This window comes from Panicum virgatum, chromosome 1K, assembly GCF_016808335.1.
Source record: "Panicum virgatum strain AP13 chromosome 1K, P.virgatum_v5, whole genome shotgun sequence".
Lineage (NCBI taxonomy): Eukaryota > Viridiplantae > Streptophyta > Magnoliopsida > Poales > Poaceae > Panicum > Panicum virgatum.
In genome coordinates, this window is record NC_053136.1 from 43978667 (window position 1) to 44000415 (window position 21749).

Here is a 21749-nt window from a genome sequence, read left to right on the forward strand (position 1 = left end):
CGCACTGTAGATTTGTCTGTGCCCGAGTAATGAAGTGGAGGACTTTGGTCATGCTAGTAAAAAAAGATGACTCCTTTCCGCAATGTTTGGCGAGTGTGATCGGCTCTGATTGGACCCTGCTATATATTTCTGAGTAATTTACTCGAGCTCTCGGTTCTGTCTAAAAAAAAACTAAAAAATGCTAGTAAAAAAAAGGCCCCGGGTCGCTTCGTACCAATGCCGCGCCCCCCCCCCCCCCCCCCCCGGGCGAAATGGAAGCGAGTCTGGGCTTGGATTACTTTAAGGCCCGCACAACCATGAGAAACAGTTTGGGCGTTGACCAAGGGGAGGCAGGCAGTGTGGAGCCCGCCGCCGCGATGGCGACCGCTGCTCTTCTGCGGGCCCCTCCGTGTGGCCGCGCTTGCACGAATTTGTAGCAGCGCGGCAGGAGGGACTAGGGAGGGGAGGACCGAGCAACTGAGCAAGCGCGGCCTCTCCGTCGCGCGGCGCACGGGGTGGACGCCCCCGCGCGGCGGGCTGGCCTGGGTGGGCAGGTGGGGACGGCGTGCAGCGCGGGCGCGGCGGGACCGCGGGAGTAGCAGAGCCTGGGCGCCCGTGCCGGGCCTGCGCGGGACAGGCCCTGACCTCGTCACGTCTCCTCCACTTGTTCGCGGCCCTCGACCCCGAGCAGCTAGCAGAGAGCCACCAGCCATGCATGTGAGCGGCACGGCACGGCGCGGCGCGGCGCGGCACTGGGAACCAGGACAAGCGACTTGACGCGACCCGCGCGCGCCTCCGTGACCAGGTCGCGGCGCGGTGACCGTACCTGATCATCGATCTCTCTCTCACCCGACTCTAATCGCCGCGCGGTTTGCCTGATAATGCAGCTCAAATAGGCCCAGCTAGCTAGGTCCGGCGGTGCTCCGGTCCACACGGCAGCACTGGTGGCAGCCGTAGAGGCGGAGCCGAGCTCGATCGCTCATCCAATTCAATACGCGGCCGTGGGGCAGGCAGGCAGGTCGACAACGTTGCATGGAGGGCAGGCCATCAGGCCGCCGCTCACGTCGCTGCATGGATCGCGTCAGCCCGGACGGGTCGGAGGCTCGGAGCAGAGGGAAATTCAAAGCCAAGCTAGCTAGCTGCCCCCCTCCTGCAGCGGCCCTGTACGTACGTCAATTCAAGGCGAGTGTGCATGCCGACGCACGTACACGCTGACAAACTAGCACATGCATTTGCTTCAAAAAAAAAAAGAAACTGCACATGCAGATGCAGACATGCAGTCGACTCGACTCGAGTCGAGCGAGCTGTGAAACCAACAAAGCGGTCAAAGTCTCGTTCTCACCTCAATTAGTGTTTTAAAGGTAATTAAATAATTAATGCATCATAAGAGGCATTAATTCCCAGTCGTCCTTAATCCTCCGGACGCTGTCACCCAGAGAAAAAAAAAAGAGAGAAAATGTATAGATCCAGGAGCAGGATCTCGTTAGCCCATCCGATCGAATCCTTGGCCGGCCGGCCCCGGCCAACACGATCGCTTTCGCGGTTGCCTGCAGGAGAGGGAATGAACGATCGAGCTCGATGCCCATGCCCGGACAACCAGCTTGCAAATGCCATGGGAGATGGAGAGAGTCCTGTACGTCCATGGTAGACCAATAAGATCGGGCAGTATCTACGTGCACATCGCATTGACGCTGCTGCTCAGCTCTGAAGACCCATACGCCTACGCCTGGTCTTAGTCCGGCTCCTGTCCCTGTCGCTCTGGACACCACGACCGGCACTCCACACGTATATGAATCTTTCTAATCCTCTTCCCTGCTAAAAATCACAGATCACAAAACCAATCAGTTTATGATGAATCTTTCTTTGTCAGAAAACTAGATCAAATAAATATATATGAGCTAGATTTCAATTGATGCGGTGGTGGGGCCACTTTATTTCTAGACAACGTTGAATGCGATTTGGGTACTCGCAATTTTTTTTAAAAAAAAAGAATGCGATTTTGGGGCAGCAGTCACGCAATAGTAGCAAGATCCAGCCCAAGACATCCTTTAATTCGGTGGCCGGGTGCGCGAGAACCAAGCATGATTTTTCACCAACTTTCCGGGACCTCCATTTGTGAAGCTCGGTATTGCTAACTGTAAACGTAAAGCTGGGCCACGCTAGCAGGGCCCCGGTTAGCTCAGCTTCTCATCACGATGTTCATAAATAAAAAAGGCACGTCATTTTTGCTGGTTTTGCCGATCCTTGTCCCTCTCCAATTCTGACCCCGGCCCGGCCCCTAAATGCAATGATTTCACTTATGATGATAGCGCCCTCTCTCTCTCTCTCTCTCTCTCTCTCTCTCTCTCTCTCTCTCTCTCTCTCTCTCTCTACCCCACCTTCTTTATAGATACCAACAGGCCATCGTCCTCGCCAGCTCTGGCCTCTGGCGTCTCCTCCCTTGAAACAAGCCGAGTCATGCGGCGGGGGGGGGGGGGGGGGGGGGGGCGGGGGGGGGGGGAGGAGGGAGGGAGGAGGAATCGCAACAGATCGGGAAGGAAAAAGAGGGAGCTTTCTTACTTTGAGGGGAATGTTGTCTGGCTCGAGGTGCGCAGAAACCTGGCGATGGAGATCTCATCGATCCAGGTTGATCTCGGACCAGGCTTCATTCCCCTCAAGTAGAGCTCCCGTTCAGCGCGCGTCGCCGATCCCCCTCTGCCCCTCTTGTTCAGCTTGCCGCTCTCGCCTCGCATGGTGAGTTTCTCTCGGTCATCGATCTAGCGCGATTTCCTCTCTTGGCCGGTTTTTGAACATCCGATGGCTCTTGTGATCTACTAGCTAGGTTATTATGCCCGCGGCTGCAACCATGCATGATTAGGATATGATTATCTCGGCGAATGTTTCCCTTGTGTTGGGTTTCGTGCGATCTAGCATGCAGCAGATTGGTGCAATCATGAGCCCGGATTCTTGACTCTGAATAACCTGATGCAGGCTTTCTCCTTTTTTTCTTTAAACTATGGCATGGCATCTTGCTTGTTAGTTGTGGTCTTTGCCCCCTGCCCACTTTTTCCGAGATCCCTAATCTGACAGGAGAAAGCTGGGGGAAAAGCTTGTGTATCATCGATGACTTTTACATGAAGGGATCTTCTTATCTTCTCTTTTGATCCGTACTGTAGCATCTTTGCCTTTCTCTCTCCTAGACCTTGTAGCTGCGCTAATCTCTCTTTTCTTCTCAAGAGATCTCGTTAAATCCCCATCTAACGCTAGTCATATTGCATCAATGTGTATAGCCAGATCAATCCAACCAGTGTTGATGCTTCCCTAATTTGATCTCCACAAATTAAGAGCAAAGGGATAACTTAAAAGATACTGTATTCGGCCCGATGTGTGTTTCCGAATGGTGAAGACGAAGGAGCATACAACATGCGAGCATGAGCTCATGTGTGTTCTCTGCTTGATGCAGAATAAATACTGCCATCTACTAACATCAATGGCAGATTTGTTTCTTCGGAAGACCAGGCCAAAAGTTAACGTATCGAGGTGTGGTTCATGAGTAGTTGTCTCCTTCCCTTTGTTTCCTCATACATCAAAGCAGGACACGTCATGCACTGCTGATGAACCTGTCCCATGGGGGGCATGGCGCTGTAACTTTGCAATTCTACCTTCACCCCTGCCATGTGCTATACCTTCCAACTATGTGCACGTTATCATGAAACATTCCATGAATGTGTAGTGGTAGAGCCTACACATACACTGATACACAACCATATAAAGGGCTATATCGTAATGGCGCTTTATGGGTGTTCTTCATGTACAGCTTGTAGTGTTAGTAGGAAGTTATGATTACATACGACATCGTATGCATTATTTGGTTAATTTAATTAATAGTGACATATATATTGAGATCTTTCATGTTGGAAAGGCTTAAATCACATTGTTGGTGGCTCATATCAGGTGCAAACCAATCTCTCCGTGTAAACCATGCAAACTTTAATCCGAGTCATCGGATCAACATCCAAGGGGAGGGGCATAGGGGGTGGGAGGGGAGATTTGCAAAAATGTGATTACTCAATCCAAGGGCGGACGATTAATTGTAAAATTACTCAATTCCCCACACCCCTTGGATGTTGATCCGGTGGGCCAGATTGAAGTTTGCACAGTTTGCGCGGAGAGGTTGGTTTACACCTGATATATTCCCCACTTAATTATATGCATGATACAACTGCCCAAATTCCAAAAGACATGTTAGTAACGGCACCCTACAAATGGGTTTTGCTTAAGTTGTTTCTCGATCATATTCTATGTATATATCTGATGTTACTATTCTTTTGCTCACAAATGTTGACACGCATGCAGCTCACCGGTATGTTAATGCACAAAAGGAAGCAGTATATATACTCTTTTAATATTTGCATCTGATCGACTGGCGCCGCATGTTAATGCACAAAGGACGAAGATTTTAATATACTATGCAGGTAACTTGTTGTCAGGCGGCACAGCCAGCTGGTTAACTTTTTTTACAGGTCAGGACCGAGGACGTTTGAGGTTTGAACTTTGAACTCAACAAGTTCATGTGCAATGTTGATTAGCAGTGGTGTCCTTTTGAAGAAGGGACAGGTAATTCTGCAGTAGTCTCATATATATAAATCACTAATAATGTCACAAGTTTACTGTTGGAGATTATGTCTGTGTATGCAAAAGAAGTACAAGCAAGATCAGTCCATACGAGCATATTTGTATTATTCTCATGACTGTTTTAACTGTCTTCAACTTTCACATGTGATGCATGTCCACACACGGTACAGTTATAATACTTCTGTAGCCAAATGACAAAACTGAAGACAGAAATTGGTCGAGCATTAGGCAAAAGAAAACATGAAATAAAACAAGAGTCTAGTGAATGATGTGGTTCCGCCCGTTTGAGAAAAAAAAAGGTGCGGTTTGTTTGTAGGGAATACCAGATTTACTTTCTTTTGAGATGACACAGCGCAACTTTAGAGGCAGGTTTCGGGAAGCTGAAAAGTTCCTGAATTTTGTAGAGGCCAGCAGGAGCCAACAGGCAACACAAATTGGAGAAGCAGTTGAGCAATACAGTCACGTGCATGCAATGGAATTATCCTTTTTAAGTGTGTGCATCAAGTACCATTGTCTTGTTGGAGACTTGTAGGAGGTGACATGGGGCAGGATATAATAATTAGGTGTACCAAAACCATAAAGTGAGCTAAGCATAGCAATGGTTTAGGTGTCCAGTGTCCTTGTTCTGTACACCGTACTAAAATATATACTCCCTGGTGGGAATTGGTGTTTCAGGCTTCATACCTATCTATCCATGGATGCAAATTTATGTCTACAACATATACATTGGTTAATTAGAACTCTGAATCAAAGAGGATAATAAAGTTTCTCAATCCAAATAGATTCAGAACTCGCTCGGATGGGTTTAAAAAAATAGAGTATCCTTGACTAATGCTACTGGTATACATATTATTCCCTCCCTCTCCCACGTAACACTTCGGATTCATAACTTTGAGTTGAGAAATTAACTGCTAATAATTTCTCTCTCCTCTCTCTCACACCCATGGTGTGACTATACCATGTGAAGGAGAGAATCGAAAACAAGAATAAAAACATGATGTGAAGACACGGCACTGGCATAGCCATACCAGAATTTGACAGAATATACAGTACGTGTCCCATCTTATCTGCAATAAAGGGAGTGGCATCCCGCGATGGTATAAACCAAGCAGAAGAAGCTCTTTGCGTCTGTGTATACGACGGATCGGTTGACAAGCATGAAGCATCTGCTATCGGTATCCCGTAGTACACTACTACTGAAAAAGGGGGGGGGGGGGGGGGGAGTACATACAGTACGTCTTCACGACACGCCACGGCAGTTCTTTCTGTTACTTTTGCGGGAAAGCCCGGCGCATGTATCCTTCCCGTCCCAGTTCCGCAAAACAAGGTCGTCATCTTCTGAAAAAGAAACTTGGGCCTGATTAGGAACTACCGTCCGTCCACGCACCTAATCTCCTTGACTTCAAGCAAACCAAAGGAGACCGTGGCTTGTGCACTGCTGCTACTACTACCACCACCACCACCACCCCGTCTTCCAATTCCAAATTCCAAAAGCTGAGCTGGTGGGCGCCTAGCAGCGGAAAGGCACGTCGTTGGAAGCAAAATTCCAAAGAATGACCACAAGCCTCCGAGCCTTACTCGCGTGTCCCCCTCAAGCAAGCTTTCACCCCCACTGGCGCTGTTCCCCTTGCTCTCCGGAGGGGGCCGGGGATGGCGGAAAACAAGGAGCCAGCCTTTCTGTGCGCGGCAGCTTTGGCATAATCCCCTTGCCGCCGGTGGTGGACCACCGTCCACCGCTTCGCCGGTGCATATGGCCGATCCATGGCCACTGCACACTGCATGCGAAAGGCCAAATTTGACAGTTCGCCGCGGTCTTGGCGTACCACACTCCTGATAGATCAGCGTCCATCCTGGGCGAGCTACGAAAGCCCTGGGCCTGGGGAACCATGCCCTCGTTTAACTGCTTTGTCAGTCGGGCAGTGGGCAGTGGGCAACACTGAAGGTATGCACAGTGCTTGCGCGTCGAGTTTTTTAAAAAGATTTGTAAATCGCCTGCATGATGTACTAAATATAGTTGAAAAAATTGCATTACACAAATGGACTGTAAATCACGAGATGAATTTAATGAGCCTAATTATGGTATAATTAGACACTAAAGTACTATAGTAAAGCTACAGTAAACATATGCTAATGATAGATATATAGACGAGTTCTGTAATTAGTTTTTTTATTAGTCTATATTTAATACTTTAAATGTGAAAAATTCTTTTTCAAAATTCCAAAAGAGGGGATCTATACACACCCTTATCCTCCATTTTCCTGTTGGGTTGTCCACGGCAGAGCTAGGAATTTGCGGCTGGATACACCACATATAAAAATTTTCAAAGCAAATACGCAATACAATGGATGATAAGTTATAATCGCTATAACAAATCTATAATAGTAACCAAAATACAAGTTCTAAATATAAATAATTAAATAATGTTATAAAACAGTGGTCCGAGGAGGACCACCAGTCGGAGGAAGGTTGTCGAAGGTGCGCCGCTTGGTGCCTTGGCCACCGTCGCCGGACCGACGGTGGCTGGTGGGCCGATGGCCGACACCTTCCGCCCTTCGCAGCTCGCGCTAGTAGGAGAGGACGCGAGCCATGGCTGATGGGAATGCGATGGGCCCACCGATCGCCGAAGTGGGGGAGCGACCGCGCCGACTGGACGGGACACGGGAGTTCAAAATATTAGAGGCGGACGCGACTCGCAGAGCAGGACGCGAGAGGGTACTCAGCAGCGAAGGGATCTTATGATGAACACAAGTTTCAACATTTCTGGGCTTCGTTAGTAGACTTTATTGTATTGGGCCTGTGAGCCATAGCTGACTGTATAAATATGTGTATTTATGAGTATTTTCTCCTAAATCTTAGATGTACCAATGAATATGGGCATACCTCTAGCTCCGCCCATGTGTGTTGTACTGTGTGGGCCGAAATGAACCATTTTTTTTTCGTGTTTGAGAGGGCCACGTTGAAGTTGAACCATCGTAGTTGTTGGAAATATGCCCTAGAGGCAATCATAGAGATGATCATATTTTCTTGTATTCATGATTAATAAAGTATTCATTGAATATCCATAAAGGCAACTTGTATTGATTAACGATTATGTGAATTGTTTGTGAAACTCTTTACTTGTATGTATATTCTAAAGATGTTTCTAGTCGGAGTTCATGCATGGACACACATGAATATTAGACTAGCACATGTATTAGTTGATGACTATATTTCACAGGTCATGGACATAGTGATGTCAAACTAATAGTGTGAACTCATGCAGGACATGAGTCTAAACTGACCCAACACAAGGGATGGTAATTTCTCATTACACAATATGTACGTTGTGTCTTTAGACCTGAGATTGTTGCATGCACTCAAGATGTGAATTGACTTACTTAGGAGCCATCAAACGCTACTCCGTAATTGGGTAGTTATAAAGGTGGTTTTCGGGTTTGCTAAGAAGCATGCTGTGAGACATGGATAGTCGAGATGGGATTTGCCCCTCTCTACCTGAGAGACATATCTCTGGGCCCCTCGAGTGATTCAGATCAAGAAGTGCATGGCCATGCGAAGGTTAAAAGTTAACCAAGGATCTGAATCATGGCATCGATAAAGAGAGGTCAGCTTAGAGCAAGACCAAATATCGTGAGGCAAAAGGAACAACATGTATATGACATTGTGACGGCTCGTCTGATATGATCTTTGCGTGCGTATAAGAGTTGACATGTCTTGCTAGAGGCCGCTGCCTACTATTGGGTCGTGTAAGAGTACTTGGGGCATGTCTATTCGCATGTGAGCCCATAGGATCACACACTTAAGGGAAAGAAGCCTGATAAAGATGAGATCCGAATTAGACTGGGTTTAGGTACACTAATGGACCTCTCAGGCCCAAAAGGGGCGCCCAAGGTGGGGCCCAAGAGGAACCCACCTAAGGGACGGCCCAGGGGCTATAAAAGCAAAAAGGGGGCGCCCAAGGGACAACCCTAGCCCTTCCTGACCTCTCACGTGAACAGTAACGCCTCCGATACAGTAGCAGCGTCCCCTTTGCTGGCCGCCCCTCCTGTGCGGCAAGCCCTAGGTCTCCCTCGTGGACCTAGCAGTCCGGATCGCGACGCTTCTTACCGTACGTGTGGATACCTTAGAGGTGCCGCATCTGCTGCACAAAGACGAGCCGCACGTGAGGAGGATCTCGCAACTGCACTGCCGGCTTCCATCTGCACTACACCGACGTGCTACAGAAGTTCCGCACCCGCGCGTCTAATGGTAATCCCGTGATTTATAACAGCAGTAGTTCCTGACTATTGGTAGAAAATTTTATTTTTCGGTGCTCATTTCCCTACAGTAGTAACATTCAGGCTTCACAAGAAAAAGGAAAAAGTCATTTTTGCCTCTCTGAACTTTGGGCCGAGTCCGCTTTTCCTCCCTGAACTTTAAAACCGGACGACCAGCCTCCTTAGACTCTCGAAACCGGTCGCACGACCTCCTTGAGCAAGTTTGTGAGTGGTTTTACTATTTTTCTTTTATGTTTATTTTACCTAAATCTTTAAAAAATCTTAGTAAATCACAAAAAATCATAAAATAGAAAATTCAATTTTGTTGGACTCCATATGAGTGGATATATGCAGTGAATATATTATATGGTATATTTTAGTATATTTTTTTTGCTATATCTTTATATATATATATTTTTCTATAATTAATTTATAGCTACAGTTTTCTTCATCCAATTATTGTGAATTTTTATGGTGGGCTAATAATTATATGATTAAGCTGTAGTAAAAATTTTATGATTATTGAATCTAGGTTCATCTATAGATTCGTCTAAATTTTTCTATAGATTTATCTAATTTATATAGATAAATCTATAGATCGGTCAAAAATTATCCAATAATTATAAAATTTTTACTACAGCTCAATCATAGAATGATTAGTCTGCCATAAAAATTTCATCATAGTTGGACGACGAAAACTGTAGCTATAAATTAATTACAGGAAAGTATATATCTAATGATACAATAAAAAAATTATACTAAAGTATACCATATAATATTTTCACTGGATATATCTACTCATGTGGAGTTCAACAAAATTAGATTTTCTATTTTATGATTACTTTTGTGATTTATTATGATTTTTTAAAGATTCAGTTAAAATAAACATAAAAGAAAAATAGTAAAACCGCCCTCAAATCCTCTCAAGGAGGTCTTCGGTCGGTTTTGGGAGTCTGAGGAGGCTGGTCGTCCGATTTCAAAGTTCAGAGAGGAAAAGCGGACTCGGCCCAAAGTTGAGAGAGTTAAAAAGAACTTTTTCTCAAGAAAAAATATTCAGGCCTAATATGTACGAGGATAGTATGCTCCTACCGTCGAAAGTGAATAGCTAGGCCCAAAATGAGTAACCCGGCCCATCTACAAAATGAAGTGTTTCCCACTTTCTAGCCCACAAAGAACAACTTTACAACCTGCCTAGCAACGGCCGCAGTGTGGTGTCGACTGACGAGTCGTTGTGACTGACAGGCAGACAGCAACAGTGACTCAGCGAGTAGTAGATTGCTTGGGCGCCGCGTTCGCTTTGCTTATGAGCCAAATAAGCAGAATAAACCTGCAGCCGCCGGCCCCTAAAAATCGCGAAGATTAAACTGCGTGGCCAATAATCGCAGAAGCGGATCGAGAGCTACGTTGCGCTTATTCCACTCGCGCTTATAGGCTCGCGGTCCCAAACAGGGCGTTGGTCAATCAATCGCTCGAGAGTCCAAGTTTTCGCCTGCGAGTTTCAGCAGACGGTAAAATGCTCAGAAAGAAGCAGGGCTTCGATTTGACAGTTTTCGGCTTCGTCCATCTTTGGGAGAAGTCAAAAGTGGCCTTAGTAAAGCGGAAAAAGAACCTTTTGTCAAGCGAGCAGATCAGGTGAGAGAGGCTCCGCGTCCTAACAAACATCACACTCACATCGATCAGCAGACTTGATTTGTCGTTTAAGAATTGGTTCTGCGGGTATTGTGCGCGATAATGACAACAGGGAAATCCCAAGAGCTATCTTTACTAAGGTATAATAACCTCTTGCTCCAATCCCGAATGTAAGTCGTTTATAGTGTATCGACATCTGTCTGCTATGGTACTTTTTTATGAAAAAAAATGGAATAGTCTGCTATGGCATTTTGCCTTGTAAATTTTTGAAAAGTATACTATTACAAATGTTTTATCTATGATAAATCTAATACCATTGGTTATTATGTGTTGTCAACCATTATATATGTTGATGAGCAAAGTTAACAAATGTTTGAACCTTGGCGCAAGCCAGTGGCGGAACCACTAGTGTTGTAGTGTTGTGACTTGTGAGTCATGGCGGCCGCCGTGCCTGGTGGCCGACGAACTCTCTAATTCTTACGAGGTTCAACCACGTATAAATAGATGTCTGTTCACCTGAAAATTAAAGGAAAAAAAAGATAAAACATTTAGAGCATCTCCAGCAGATTACTCATCCCTCTTCCCAATTATAAAAATATGTTCTTTTGGCAATGGGAGATGCTGCACCAAATTACCAATTTCAAAGTCAATACCTAATTTTTTTTGTGATCGCCAAAACACACCTCCCTCTTACTCAAATGTCTATGGATTCCTTCCTTCACCCTATCCTTTTAGTAATTTGCTATAGCACTCGCTACCAAAAATGTAAATAGTATTATTGGAATGGAAAGAGAAAATATATATGACATGGAGATGCTCTTGGGTTTTAGACTTTTGGCTTGTCGGCCCATAACCAACCCATTTTCTTGAAGCTGAACCGTCAAATTGACATACGATGGCGTTGTTGCCCGTCGGTTCGTCGCTCTGGGCTGCCTCCGCGGTTCCTCACCCTTCACCGTTGCGCGCCTCTGCCATAGGTACTCTCTCGGTTCCAAAAAATTGCAACTATAGAGTTCAAAATTTATCTCACAAAAATTGCAAACTTTGACTAATTTAGCACAAAAGACAAGATAATTTCTAAAAAATTCTCGCAAAAGACAACTAACATCTGATCCCCTCATCACAAATGACAAAAAGTATTTTTATAATTTTACACCTAGCATGTTTGGTTCTAAAATTTCATTTATTTTGGCTACCATGGCGCAAGCAACCGATTCCCTTCCGTCTATACGTATCTCCACAGACTACATCTCCTAGCCGCTATGCTCTGTGAGGTTGCTCCCGCCAAAAATTGGTCCACGAGAATTATTCCCCGGGGAACTCGTCGGGACATTTGCATACTTGTGATTCGCTTCGGCGTCGCTTTCGCGTCCGGCGAGCCGTTTCCACCAGCCATCTGGCCGCCGGGCCGCGCATCCAGAAGGTTCCTAAATTCTCGCCACCTCTCTTCTCCCCGCGACAACGCCCGCGCATCTTCCCCTTTTCTCTCCCCCGCCTTTGCGGCGCCGCTGGGGCGAAGGGAGAGGGGCAGGGTCGTCCCTGTCGCCCGCCGCCTTTGCTGCTACCTTCCAAAGTACGGACAAGAAAAAAAATTCGGATCATCTCCTGTGCCGCGACAGGGACGACCCTGCCCCCGACGAGAGCGACCGCCTTCCTCGTCGTCCTACGGCGCGGCTACGACGATGACGAACAGAGGCACGTCTAGAACATGGGAGCGCAGCCAGCAACAGCAGCATCAGCAATGCATAGATCACGTCCGACATCCGATCCGATCGGGCTCTGAACTTGTGAAGAATCTCGCTCGCGAACACGGATGAATCCTAATAACAGCTGCAGAACGCGGCCGAGGAGCCGTCGATCCATCCCTGGTGTACAATGCCATGAGCGCATGAAGCTCCCAGGCCGGCCGCGTCCAGAATTCTTGTCCGCCCCAGTTTCTACCTGTTCTGTCCCCGTCGATCTCTCTCGCCGCATCATCAGCTGATCATCACTTGCTAGTGTGCTAGCTACAGCTAGAGAGCAACATGAATCCACGCGCACGCTATCTTACAGACTACAGAGACACGAGTAGAGTACACGGATGCTATATTCGTTCTCCTCCGTCGTGGCGGGGGGTTGCTTTGCTCATGCGACCGCGTTCCACTCCAGCAGCGGCCATGTGTCCCACAGCTCCGGGGTGGTGCAGAACGGCTCGGGCAGAAGGCCCCCTCCGTACGCGGCGTGGTCGTAGCAGCAGTACTCGGCCGCCGCCGCCGCCGCCGCCGCCGATTCCTCCGAGGCGGCCACCGCGGGCGTCACGGCGCCGTCGTCCTCCGCCACGCAGCTGGCGCTGTTCATCCTGCCGTCGTCGGCCGCCTCCGCGCCGCCGCTGACCTCGCAGCTGCTGCCGCTCGGCTGGTCCTGCCGCCCGCTCAGCCTCCCCTTGAGCTCGTCCACCTGCGCGCGTCGCCGATCGAGCGAACACGATCAGCAATGGTGCTCGGAACGGAAGATGCACGCGCAATTGGGAATCAACCGGAGAGGAATGAGGCATCGATCGATCGCCGTACCTGGGCGGCGAGCGCTAGCTTCTCCTGCCGGAGCGAGTCGACGCGGGAGTGGAGCGCGTCGTACTGGGCGCGGAGCGCGGCGTAGTCGTGCTCGAGCTGCTTGGAGCGCCACCGCGCGCGCTTGTTCTGGAACCAGATGGCCACCTGGCGCGGCTGCAGGCCCAGCTCCCGCGCCAGCTCCGCCTTCTCCCGGGGCTCCAGCTTGGCGCGCCGCGCATGGAACGTCGTCTCCAGCGACCGCACCTGCTCCTCCGTGAACCGCCGCTTCCTCTCCCCGCCGCCGCCGCCGCCTCGCCCCGCGCCGCCGGGGTCGGGGTCCCCGGCCACCACCATCTGGTGGTGCGCGAACGGGCCCTCCTCGTACTGGCCGTGGCGCGGCCGCGGCGGCGGCACCACCACGAACTGGCACTCCCGCGGGTCCATCTCCTCGAGGCCGCCGAACGCGCCCGGCCGCTAGAGGCGCACGGGGTCTCAGCTCGCTGTCGCTGCCCGCCGAAGAAGCTTTGCCAATCTGTCTGGCTCTCTAGTCTCCACCAAGCCGCTTCTAGTAGACTTGTAGCAGGCTAGGCGGCGGAGCAGTAGTAGGCTAGTAGCAGTGGAGTGGCGCTCGGGGCGCAGCGCGGCGGCTCTTTATACCGGCGGGTCCGCCGGCGCGGTGCTCACACGTGGCGCCGGGCCTGGCGACGGAGGGACATGTAGGCCCCCCGACGGCTTGGCGCCGCGTCCAGGTGTTGCGCATCGGGCCGGTCGCCCGGCGATCAATCACCGCACGGGCGGACCGCGCGCGGGCGCGGTGGTTATCCGTCTCGAGACTGATTCGGGCCGGACACGTGGCGGCTGGAGCGCGCCGGCTTCCTCCATTGGCACGGCCAGGTTCCGGCAACAGGGAGGGGGGATGCGAGTGCGCGGGGGCAGCGGTGTCGACGTCGTCGTCCGGCGACGGGGGGAGCTTCTCCGGAACTGGGCGCCGAGGTGGCGGTGTGGACGGGACGCCCTTGTCGGGTTGCGTGAGCGCGCGCTGCGCTGGCTCGCGTGGAAAGCTGCCATCGTTACGGGGCATGTCTGGGTGAGGGTCGCTGTTCTCTTCCAGCCGGTGGCCGGAGCTAGCCCAACACGTCGCTGTTCGGTGTTCAGTTCCGAACGCATCTCCTCCTCCTCGTGTCCCTTGTTCTCCTCGGAGCTCGGAAGTCAGATGAGCTTATCTCTCCCGGCGCGGTGCATCGACAGCGTCGTGTTTACGTGTCCCGCGAGCCGCTCCGCCTCCAACAGATGGCCAAACCGCCGCCGGGCGCCCTAGGCATCGTCAGTCCCTGTAGCCTTGCAGGCTGCAGCTGCAGCTGTTTCCGGACTAGCTGGGTCTGAGTGACGTGAAAGCCTTCAGCCGTTTTCTGCACGTGCCCCGGAGCGATTCGACGGATCCAGAGTTGCACCGGTCACGGTTGGACTGAAACGGTAAGGAAATGGATATAGTAAGAACGAGCCGCATGCGCAGCGCACGCCTAGCTCCAGGAAGGGTAAAAAAAAGGAGAAACTAGAGTTTCTCGATCGATCACGACTAGTAGCTCGAGAAGAAGTGGTACACGTGGAGTGCGTTCATGCGCCTGTACACGCGCATCCATTGACGAGCAAATTAATTAATTATTAATTAGCCCTCGTCATCAGGAGGAAATCGATATAGTGAGAACAAGCCCCGATGCGTAGCGCAACGCCTGGCTCGAGAGGAACTGGCACACATGTCGGGCGTTCGTGTGCTCGTCAGCTCGTGGCTCGTGCATATCCGCTAACGTGCAGACCAGCTCTCGTCAGCACGGGGTTGAAGCGAACCACTTGTGAAGTCGCGGCAAGTTCCGGCACGTGATTCGCGCACCGGTCGGTCAGCCCCTGCACCCTGAGCTCAGTACTATGTTGAGTCATCGCTCACGTAGTAGCGCTCGAGGCTCGACTAAACTACGAACGCTGGCTTTGCCTCTCCCGGCCCGGAGCCACAAATTCCAGGGCACATCGCCACCACCACCAAACCGCACCAGTCTGAACTCGCTGCCACCACCCGACGCGATCCGTACCGACTGGGCATTGCTTTTAATAAGCAGTGGCGTACGATAAAAACGCCCATCGTTCGCGATGCCTTGCGCGACCGAGCTTGCAGCCCCGCACGCCGCGGGGCCGACACCTGTGCCGCCTCCGAGGTCACGGCTCACGAGCACCCGCGTTAAGGATGACGTGTCGCCTGCGAGCCAATGGCTAGCGCCGATGATTAGCGTGGTTAATTACTCCGGTCCACTCGATTAAGTATCGGGCAAAACCGCCGCGTAGTAGGGCGGGCGGCGACGTCGACGGGCCGCGGCACGCGGCCGCGCGCGAGTGGCGCGGAGGCGGCGTCAACGTCGGGCGCGCGGTCCTCGTGGCCGTGGTGCGCGCGTCGACGGCGGCTGGGGAGCCGGGAGCCCCCGCGGCGCGGCGCGTGGACGGACGGGAAGCCTTTTTCGTCTCCCTCGGCTTTCGCCTGGCTTTCCGTTTTTTGCTTTTGGGCAAGTGCTTAAGCTTCCACCCAGCGAGCACTCCGCGCTGGGTGCACGCACTTCGGGGAGGATCATAATTTGGACGGTCATTGGATAAAGTTGCGATTTCCAGCACTCATCTGGCGAAGCATATCCGTCATACAATAATGCTGGACACGGCTGTGCGTATCATCCATTACCTGGGATTTCTGGCGTTAACGCGTCCGATGAGAAGTAAAAGAACTGCATACTGATATATTACCGGGAATGTGTGGAAAATGATGCTCACTATGGAGCGGGACCAAAAGTTTTCTATGCTCTCCAATGGAGTCTCAACGTCGACTCTGGGTGAACCAACTGTTGAACAACACACTAGACATCTAGGCCTGCACAAGTAGAGTAGGCAGAGCTAAGGTATAAAGTATTCATGAAGAACAACAAAACAGAAACTTCGGAGCAGAATTACGGGACGTATATACCTCTGTAGCAATGTGCCAATCCCGCCGGCAGAGTAGGCAAGCTAAATGATCTAACTATTTGCATATGAGATACATAGCCAGTGGGAGCATTCGGGGAAGGGAAATGCTGCTATGTTTGTACATGCACGGTCAGATGGGGTGCTGATGCCTCTGAAACACCTTGCTGATCATAGGGTATGTTGTTTTTGGTACTTGAGTTCTTTTCGCTCTGAAGATACTCTAGATATTCCATCACAATCGGATCAGTCCACGGACATCCGAATGGAGCTTCATCACCCGCTACCCATCCAAGATGGCCACCCTTCGGTGTTACTATAAGTAGGCAATTCGGATTTGCCTGAAATAATAAGGAACAAGACTCCTTAAGTCGATTTTTAGTTCTAATACAGCACCAAACAAGGGACCAATTGATATAACAACTACAGCTACCAGCTTGAACTGTGACATGTAATTTCTCTAATTTTAGCACAAACCTCTCAGGTCAAAACAGGTCATTCTACTTCCACTCAAGCTCATTACCCCTAACGAAGTTGTTAAAAGATGAATGATCCAGATTATTGAACTTATCAGTCAACATGATCTTGAACTAGGCCAGACATTGTATGTTATTTATGTTGACTTTTCGAACTGACATTATTTTGTTATGGTTAATCTGTTGTTAGAACATGACATCAAAGCCAATTATCGATTTTTAGTCAATGTATGTGTGGTTAATGAACGGAAATTTTCACATCAGATCTCCTTGATCCCAGCTATAGTTCTACCTTTAGCCAAAAAAAAAACAAAAACAAAACATCAGAATTGTACATTAACCAAAAAACAAGAGAAATATAAGTACATAATTGACAAAGCTTCAGACCTAAATATGCAGTATGACCGCGATTTGTTGATTCAAATAAACTCAAGGGGCTATAACTCATGGGTTAGAGTGGTATATATGAAGGTTTATTCAAAATATCAGCACTGAGTCATTAGGTGAAAAAAGTGTGAACAATAGTAAGTACCTTGATATCTTCTCTGGGAATTCCCCTAGATGGTGCAATTGGGTCATTATCCGCCTGTGCATAATTAAGTTATAACAGAACCAACATAATTTTACTTTGACAATGCATCTAATAAACACATTCACAATTGAAATAATTAAATCCCCTATTTATCACTATACAACATTATCATGCCCATTGCTTTGTAGACTTAAAGAGAACAATTTGACCATAAAGTCAACCAACTTTATATCAATCAGGTTTCTAAATATGCTAGACAGGTTTCTCGGGTTTCATTTCAGTGGTAGGAACAAAAGGACATAAATTAAACAGCACTGCAATATTCTTAATTCAAATAGTTTAATAACTTTGACTAAACCTTAAGTTGTAGTACTAAGTGTGCCACATGATCTTAAGCTAAGCAATGAAGTAGCTCTGGCACTTGATTCACTGTATCTGCTACTCTTAACGTAATATAGCCTAGTAAAGCACTGAAGACTGATAGAGTGAAAGTTTCACCTGTATGCATAATAAGGGTATGCAAACATTTTTAATGGAATCGGAGCTGCTTGAATTGGAGTAATAATCATCTACTGACTTGAAACCAAAAGAAACTGCAAAGGGAAAATGGTTAGAGATTTAGAGTGTGCTTTGAGAGTGGGGCTGAGAATATGAAAGCCACAGAAATTACAAATGCTGCATTTCAGTTAGAGGATGCTGCAAACCTCGGGTTAGCCCCTCATCAAAGTCTCTAACAGTCCTTGCATTTGCTGCCTTGGGTATATCATATTCACCCTCAATATCTTCGAAAAGGAGTGCATGCCTAAAATTTGATCAAGTCCCTAAAGATCAGCTGTTAGAATTCATAAAAAGAGTGCAAATGTCATCAAGATTTGAGAAGAGGTGAACAAAACTTGTACTTCTTAAATATAGTTCTCAGGGCCCTAGCCAATGCTCTATCATAGACGTTATTAAACCCTTTGTGGAAATCTTCATCTGCAATTACCAAGTTAAATGGATTGCACAAGGAGACTGCACCAGATAAAGGGCATTTATCAGTTTCCTGAAAAAATAAGCATAAAACGATAAGTTAGATGGTGGCAATAGATATTTGCAATCCACCTACATAGTTTTATGCAGAAAGAACAAGAGAAACACAAAGAAGTATCAGGGGACAAAAAGGGGTTTGTGCATATGAGAGAAAACTATTAATGACTTTCCATTATGCTCAAAGCAAATAAGTGCATATTTGAATTAGCTATTAATCATTTACCAAGAAAGTACAAAGCATAGAACTTGGAAGTGGAATCTCGTAAATATGACAATGCAAAGAACTGTTGTAGATTGTTTAACTGTGGGTGAAGAACTCACCTCGCCAAGGTAGCGCACAAGAATATTTGCTCCAAGAGACCAACCAACAGCATAGACATTAGATTGGGGATAACGGCATAAAACATGATCAATTACTTGGCGGAGATCCCCAGTAAATGAAGCAGAATAGAACTGTAAATCACAAAAGTGTCCGTCAACATATGCCAAAAAAATGAAAAGTTATAATAAAGCTTCAGGCCTCCTTTGTTTGATTTGCTATCACATCTCCTTATTCCTTACTTAAATTGTACGCTCTGTTAACCCCTAGCTTTCCTCAATAAAGTTTATCCATTGGTAAAGCAATGCTGATTGAGAACATGCATATTGCCACTTTATTGTATGCATCATGATGTTGCTTAGAGTGTTATGTCAACTAAATACATTCAACAACATATAGAACTAGAAAGTAAGTTGCTGCCAATCATACACTTCAATGCTGTTCATCATTTTTCTACCTTTTGGTTTGAAACCCTCATTCTGTCAGGTTATATAGTAAGTCAGTTTGCTCACCATTTAGTTTCTAGCTTCACCCTAAGTTAAAACAACCTCATCGAAAGAGTACACAGAAGCAATGAAGTATAGACTACATTTATCACATCAGATGCAAGCCCCAAAAATATTTGGATAAGCTTGCATACATGAACTGGAGAAAACCTGCTTGCAGGTCTCACAGGACATGATCTAGTTAGGAAGATGGCGTGCACTTTCCATTTCTATCTAGCCAGAACAAATTGAGTGGTATCTACAAAGGTGTTGATAATCAACTTATATTCACTGATAGTCTAACGTCTCATTCGATCAAAGCATGTATATGAGTTCTTAACACTTCTCCTATACTGGTATCAAAAGGAAAAACATGGTCCATGTATACCTTCTGTTCGCTTCATGGATATGGAAGCTACATGTAAGCTTACCATAATGATAAAAAATTAATGAAGTACTTGAAGTACCTTGGGTGTGGTCACAGGACTGTCTGCGCATCCTCGGCTATTAAATACCACAACACGCCATCCCTTTCTTCTAGCTGTCATAAGCATGTGCCTTACATATGTATCATCACTCCCCCCTGTTAGACCAGGCTGCAAAGGCACAGAACTTACATTAGGCTAGAAGCTAAACCAAAATGATGAGAGAACTTTTCAGGCACACATCCTTTTACTTGCTTCAGGTGAAAGTTATTTTTGGATCATTTTAATTTCGTTTCCATTTTATAATGAAATTTAACTATAACTCAATTCCAAACAATTGCGCCAAGTAGTATCCCATGTCCTAAACAGAGTGAAGAAATGAACTGTTGCATATTTGATCAATATATCAGCCTCTGGCATTGACATGGGGTTCATCATGTATTGATTGTTTGTTTATATCAAATCTGCTGTTAACATGCTAAGACTCCACACCAGAAACAGATTACGCAATTGAAACCTAATGAACCTATTAGATAATAACAATACTGCATCTCGAGATCCACGTGTCCATGTACTACAGCAGTACTGCATGTCAACATCCAATTTCACTGAACAATCTAAACGTATACAAACAATGTCAAAATTACTCAAAAGCTAACTATTACTGATTTACTTCATGAAAGTCAATACTATCATTGTACGGCAACAGCAACACCAGATGCCAACTAAGCCACTGCTAACATACAAGGCATTAGCTGTCTGACAGAGAGATATCATCTTAAACTCTGCAAACTCCTTTTACACCCATAATGTTCTTGCAGCCCCTTATATAACATATACCCTCATGACAGAGAAATCTTAGCTTAGCTACATTACGCCTAGGTCAATGTCGATTTAAAAGTACGTGCCCATTCGTAACCTACAAAGCTCATTAGCTCAATTCCAAATCTATCCAAAGTCATTTGCTGGCATTTAGCAGAGCGCCCTGGCGCCGCGCTTCCAGTATGTCCAGTGAGGCCATGCACAACGACGCGAGCGGGTAAAGGAGCACCATACCAAGAGTACGAGCACCGGCGCATCCCTGGGAAGCGCGCGGTCGTCGCCCGCGACCCAGTCGAGCGCGACGGCTCCGTCGTCGGGGCCGCGGAGGCACTCGCGCCGCAGCTTGACGGCGGGGAGCGACCGCGTGAACGCGGCGAAGATGGTCTCGACGTGTCGATTCAACGCGAGCACGGGGAACGCGCGGTACGGGGTGCGGAGGCTGGCGAAGCCGGAGAGGACGCCCCGCCGCGCCCCGGCGATCTCGAGGGTCGAGTGCGGGAGCGGGGGCGCCTGCGCCTGCGCCTCCTCGCCGGCGCCGGAGCTGGGGTTTGGGGCGGAAGAGGCGGCGGGTGACATGGCGGCCCCGGGGATGAGGGAGCGGAGGCGAGGGGCGAAGCGGCGGGTGGAGGCGACGAATGGGGATGGCGTGGGCGCGGCGGCGGCCATCGGGTTCGTTCCCTCTGCTTCGAGTGTCGACTCGGCTTTGGACTCCGCCGCTTTTCGACCGGTCTCGTGGGAGCGTGGGACAGGTAGGAGCCAGTAGGATTGGTGGTTGGGTTCATCGCCACGTGGCAGAAGATCGTGGTGCTGTGGGCTTTTGGGCTTTGGCGACCTCAAATTATGCAAGAAGCGTTGGGCTGCTGGGTCACGCTGGGCTGCACGTTCGTGACATGTTCCTCGTGGGCTGCCGGGCTGGCCGAACTAGTGTTTTCGGATTTTTTTATCCATCTCAGTTTTTTTTCTTTTCGTATAAATTTATCTCATTGAATTATTGGTACAGAATTGCTTTGTAACGTCCCGCCTCCCCAAGACCGGGCCCACTTATATCTAGCAGCTTTCTAAAACATAGACTGCCCTCACAAACCAACACAAATCTTTTCTGCACACTTTATCCTCACTCGTGCGCGCCCGAAAATAACTTTCTGATCGGTCACTCATCCCCAAATTGCTCCGGGCCAAACACGCTTAACCCTGGAGTTCTTTGAAGATCAACTTTCAGGAAAAAAATTACAACTTGTTGGTATGAATATTCTATTAATCATATTAAGTCCTGAGTCGGGATGTCCCATGCTTACCCGTCACTCAAGTAAAAACTGGTTTCTATTGCCACTCGAATTTTGTGTTTCGAGACTCTTTTGGCCCAGCTCATGGAGTGATGGAGAGCGCACGCGAAGCTCATATATGCAGTCGTTGTACATCATCTGCCCGGACTAGCCACCCTTCGGTTCATTCCTGCAAGTGTCATTTAAAACAGCGCCACACCAGTATCTAGTGTCGACGTAGCAACAACTCATACTGGGTAGTGGGGCCATCGAAATTGGCAATGGTGACGTGAATGCCTTTCTGTGAATGTCTATTATGCGCTTGTTGCTTCGGTTGCAGAAATGAATTCTTAGCTTTCTTTTTATGTTTTGTGTTTCTAATCACCAGGGTTTCAATTCCT

General features: G+C 48.1%; 2 protein-coding genes and 1 long non-coding RNA gene across 4 annotated transcripts; 1 reads left to right on the forward strand and 2 right to left on the reverse strand.

Annotated features, from left to right (window-relative positions):
• The first annotated feature begins 2497 nt into the window (after window positions 1–2497).
• Window positions 2498–5372, forward strand: LOC120711066. The gene is made up of 2 exons (XR_005690151.1): window positions 2498–4575; window positions 4998–5372. It is a non-coding gene; the product is annotated as an uncharacterized LOC120711066 (long non-coding RNA).
• A 6839-nt stretch (window positions 5373–12211) lies between these two features.
• Window positions 12212–13593, reverse strand: LOC120711074 (homeobox-leucine zipper protein HOX24-like). The gene is made up of 2 exons (XM_039996476.1): window positions 13026–13593; window positions 12212–12912 (listed from the first exon to the last, which is right to left on the reverse strand). Exons 1-2 carry the CDS (start codon window positions 13446–13448, stop codon window positions 12601–12603), a joined length of 735 nt encoding a protein of 244 aa, XP_039852410.1. The 5' UTR covers window positions 13449–13593; the 3' UTR covers window positions 12212–12600.
• Window positions 13594–15753: 2160 nt separating this feature from the next.
• LOC120711080 (embryogenesis-associated protein EMB8-like) lies at window positions 15754–20795 on the reverse strand. Of its 2 annotated transcripts, none has more exons than XM_039996489.1 (8): window positions 20321–20793; window positions 19307–19435; window positions 18357–18488; window positions 17906–18048; window positions 17711–17808; window positions 17505–17599; window positions 17007–17060; window positions 15754–16339 (listed from the first exon to the last, which is right to left on the reverse strand). In XM_039996489.1, the coding sequence occupies exons 1-8, from the start codon at window positions 20750–20752 to the stop codon at window positions 16112–16114; spliced, it is 1311 nt and encodes a 436-aa protein (XP_039852423.1). In that variant the 5' UTR covers window positions 20753–20793; the 3' UTR covers window positions 15754–16111. The 2 variants fall into 2 exon arrangements, with proteins under 2 accessions (XP_039852423.1, XP_039852430.1); XM_039996496.1 differs by lacking the exon at window positions 15754–16339 and adding an exon at window positions 16352–16766 and having other exon boundaries at window positions 20321–20795.
• Between the last annotated feature and the right edge of the window lie 954 nt (window positions 20796–21749).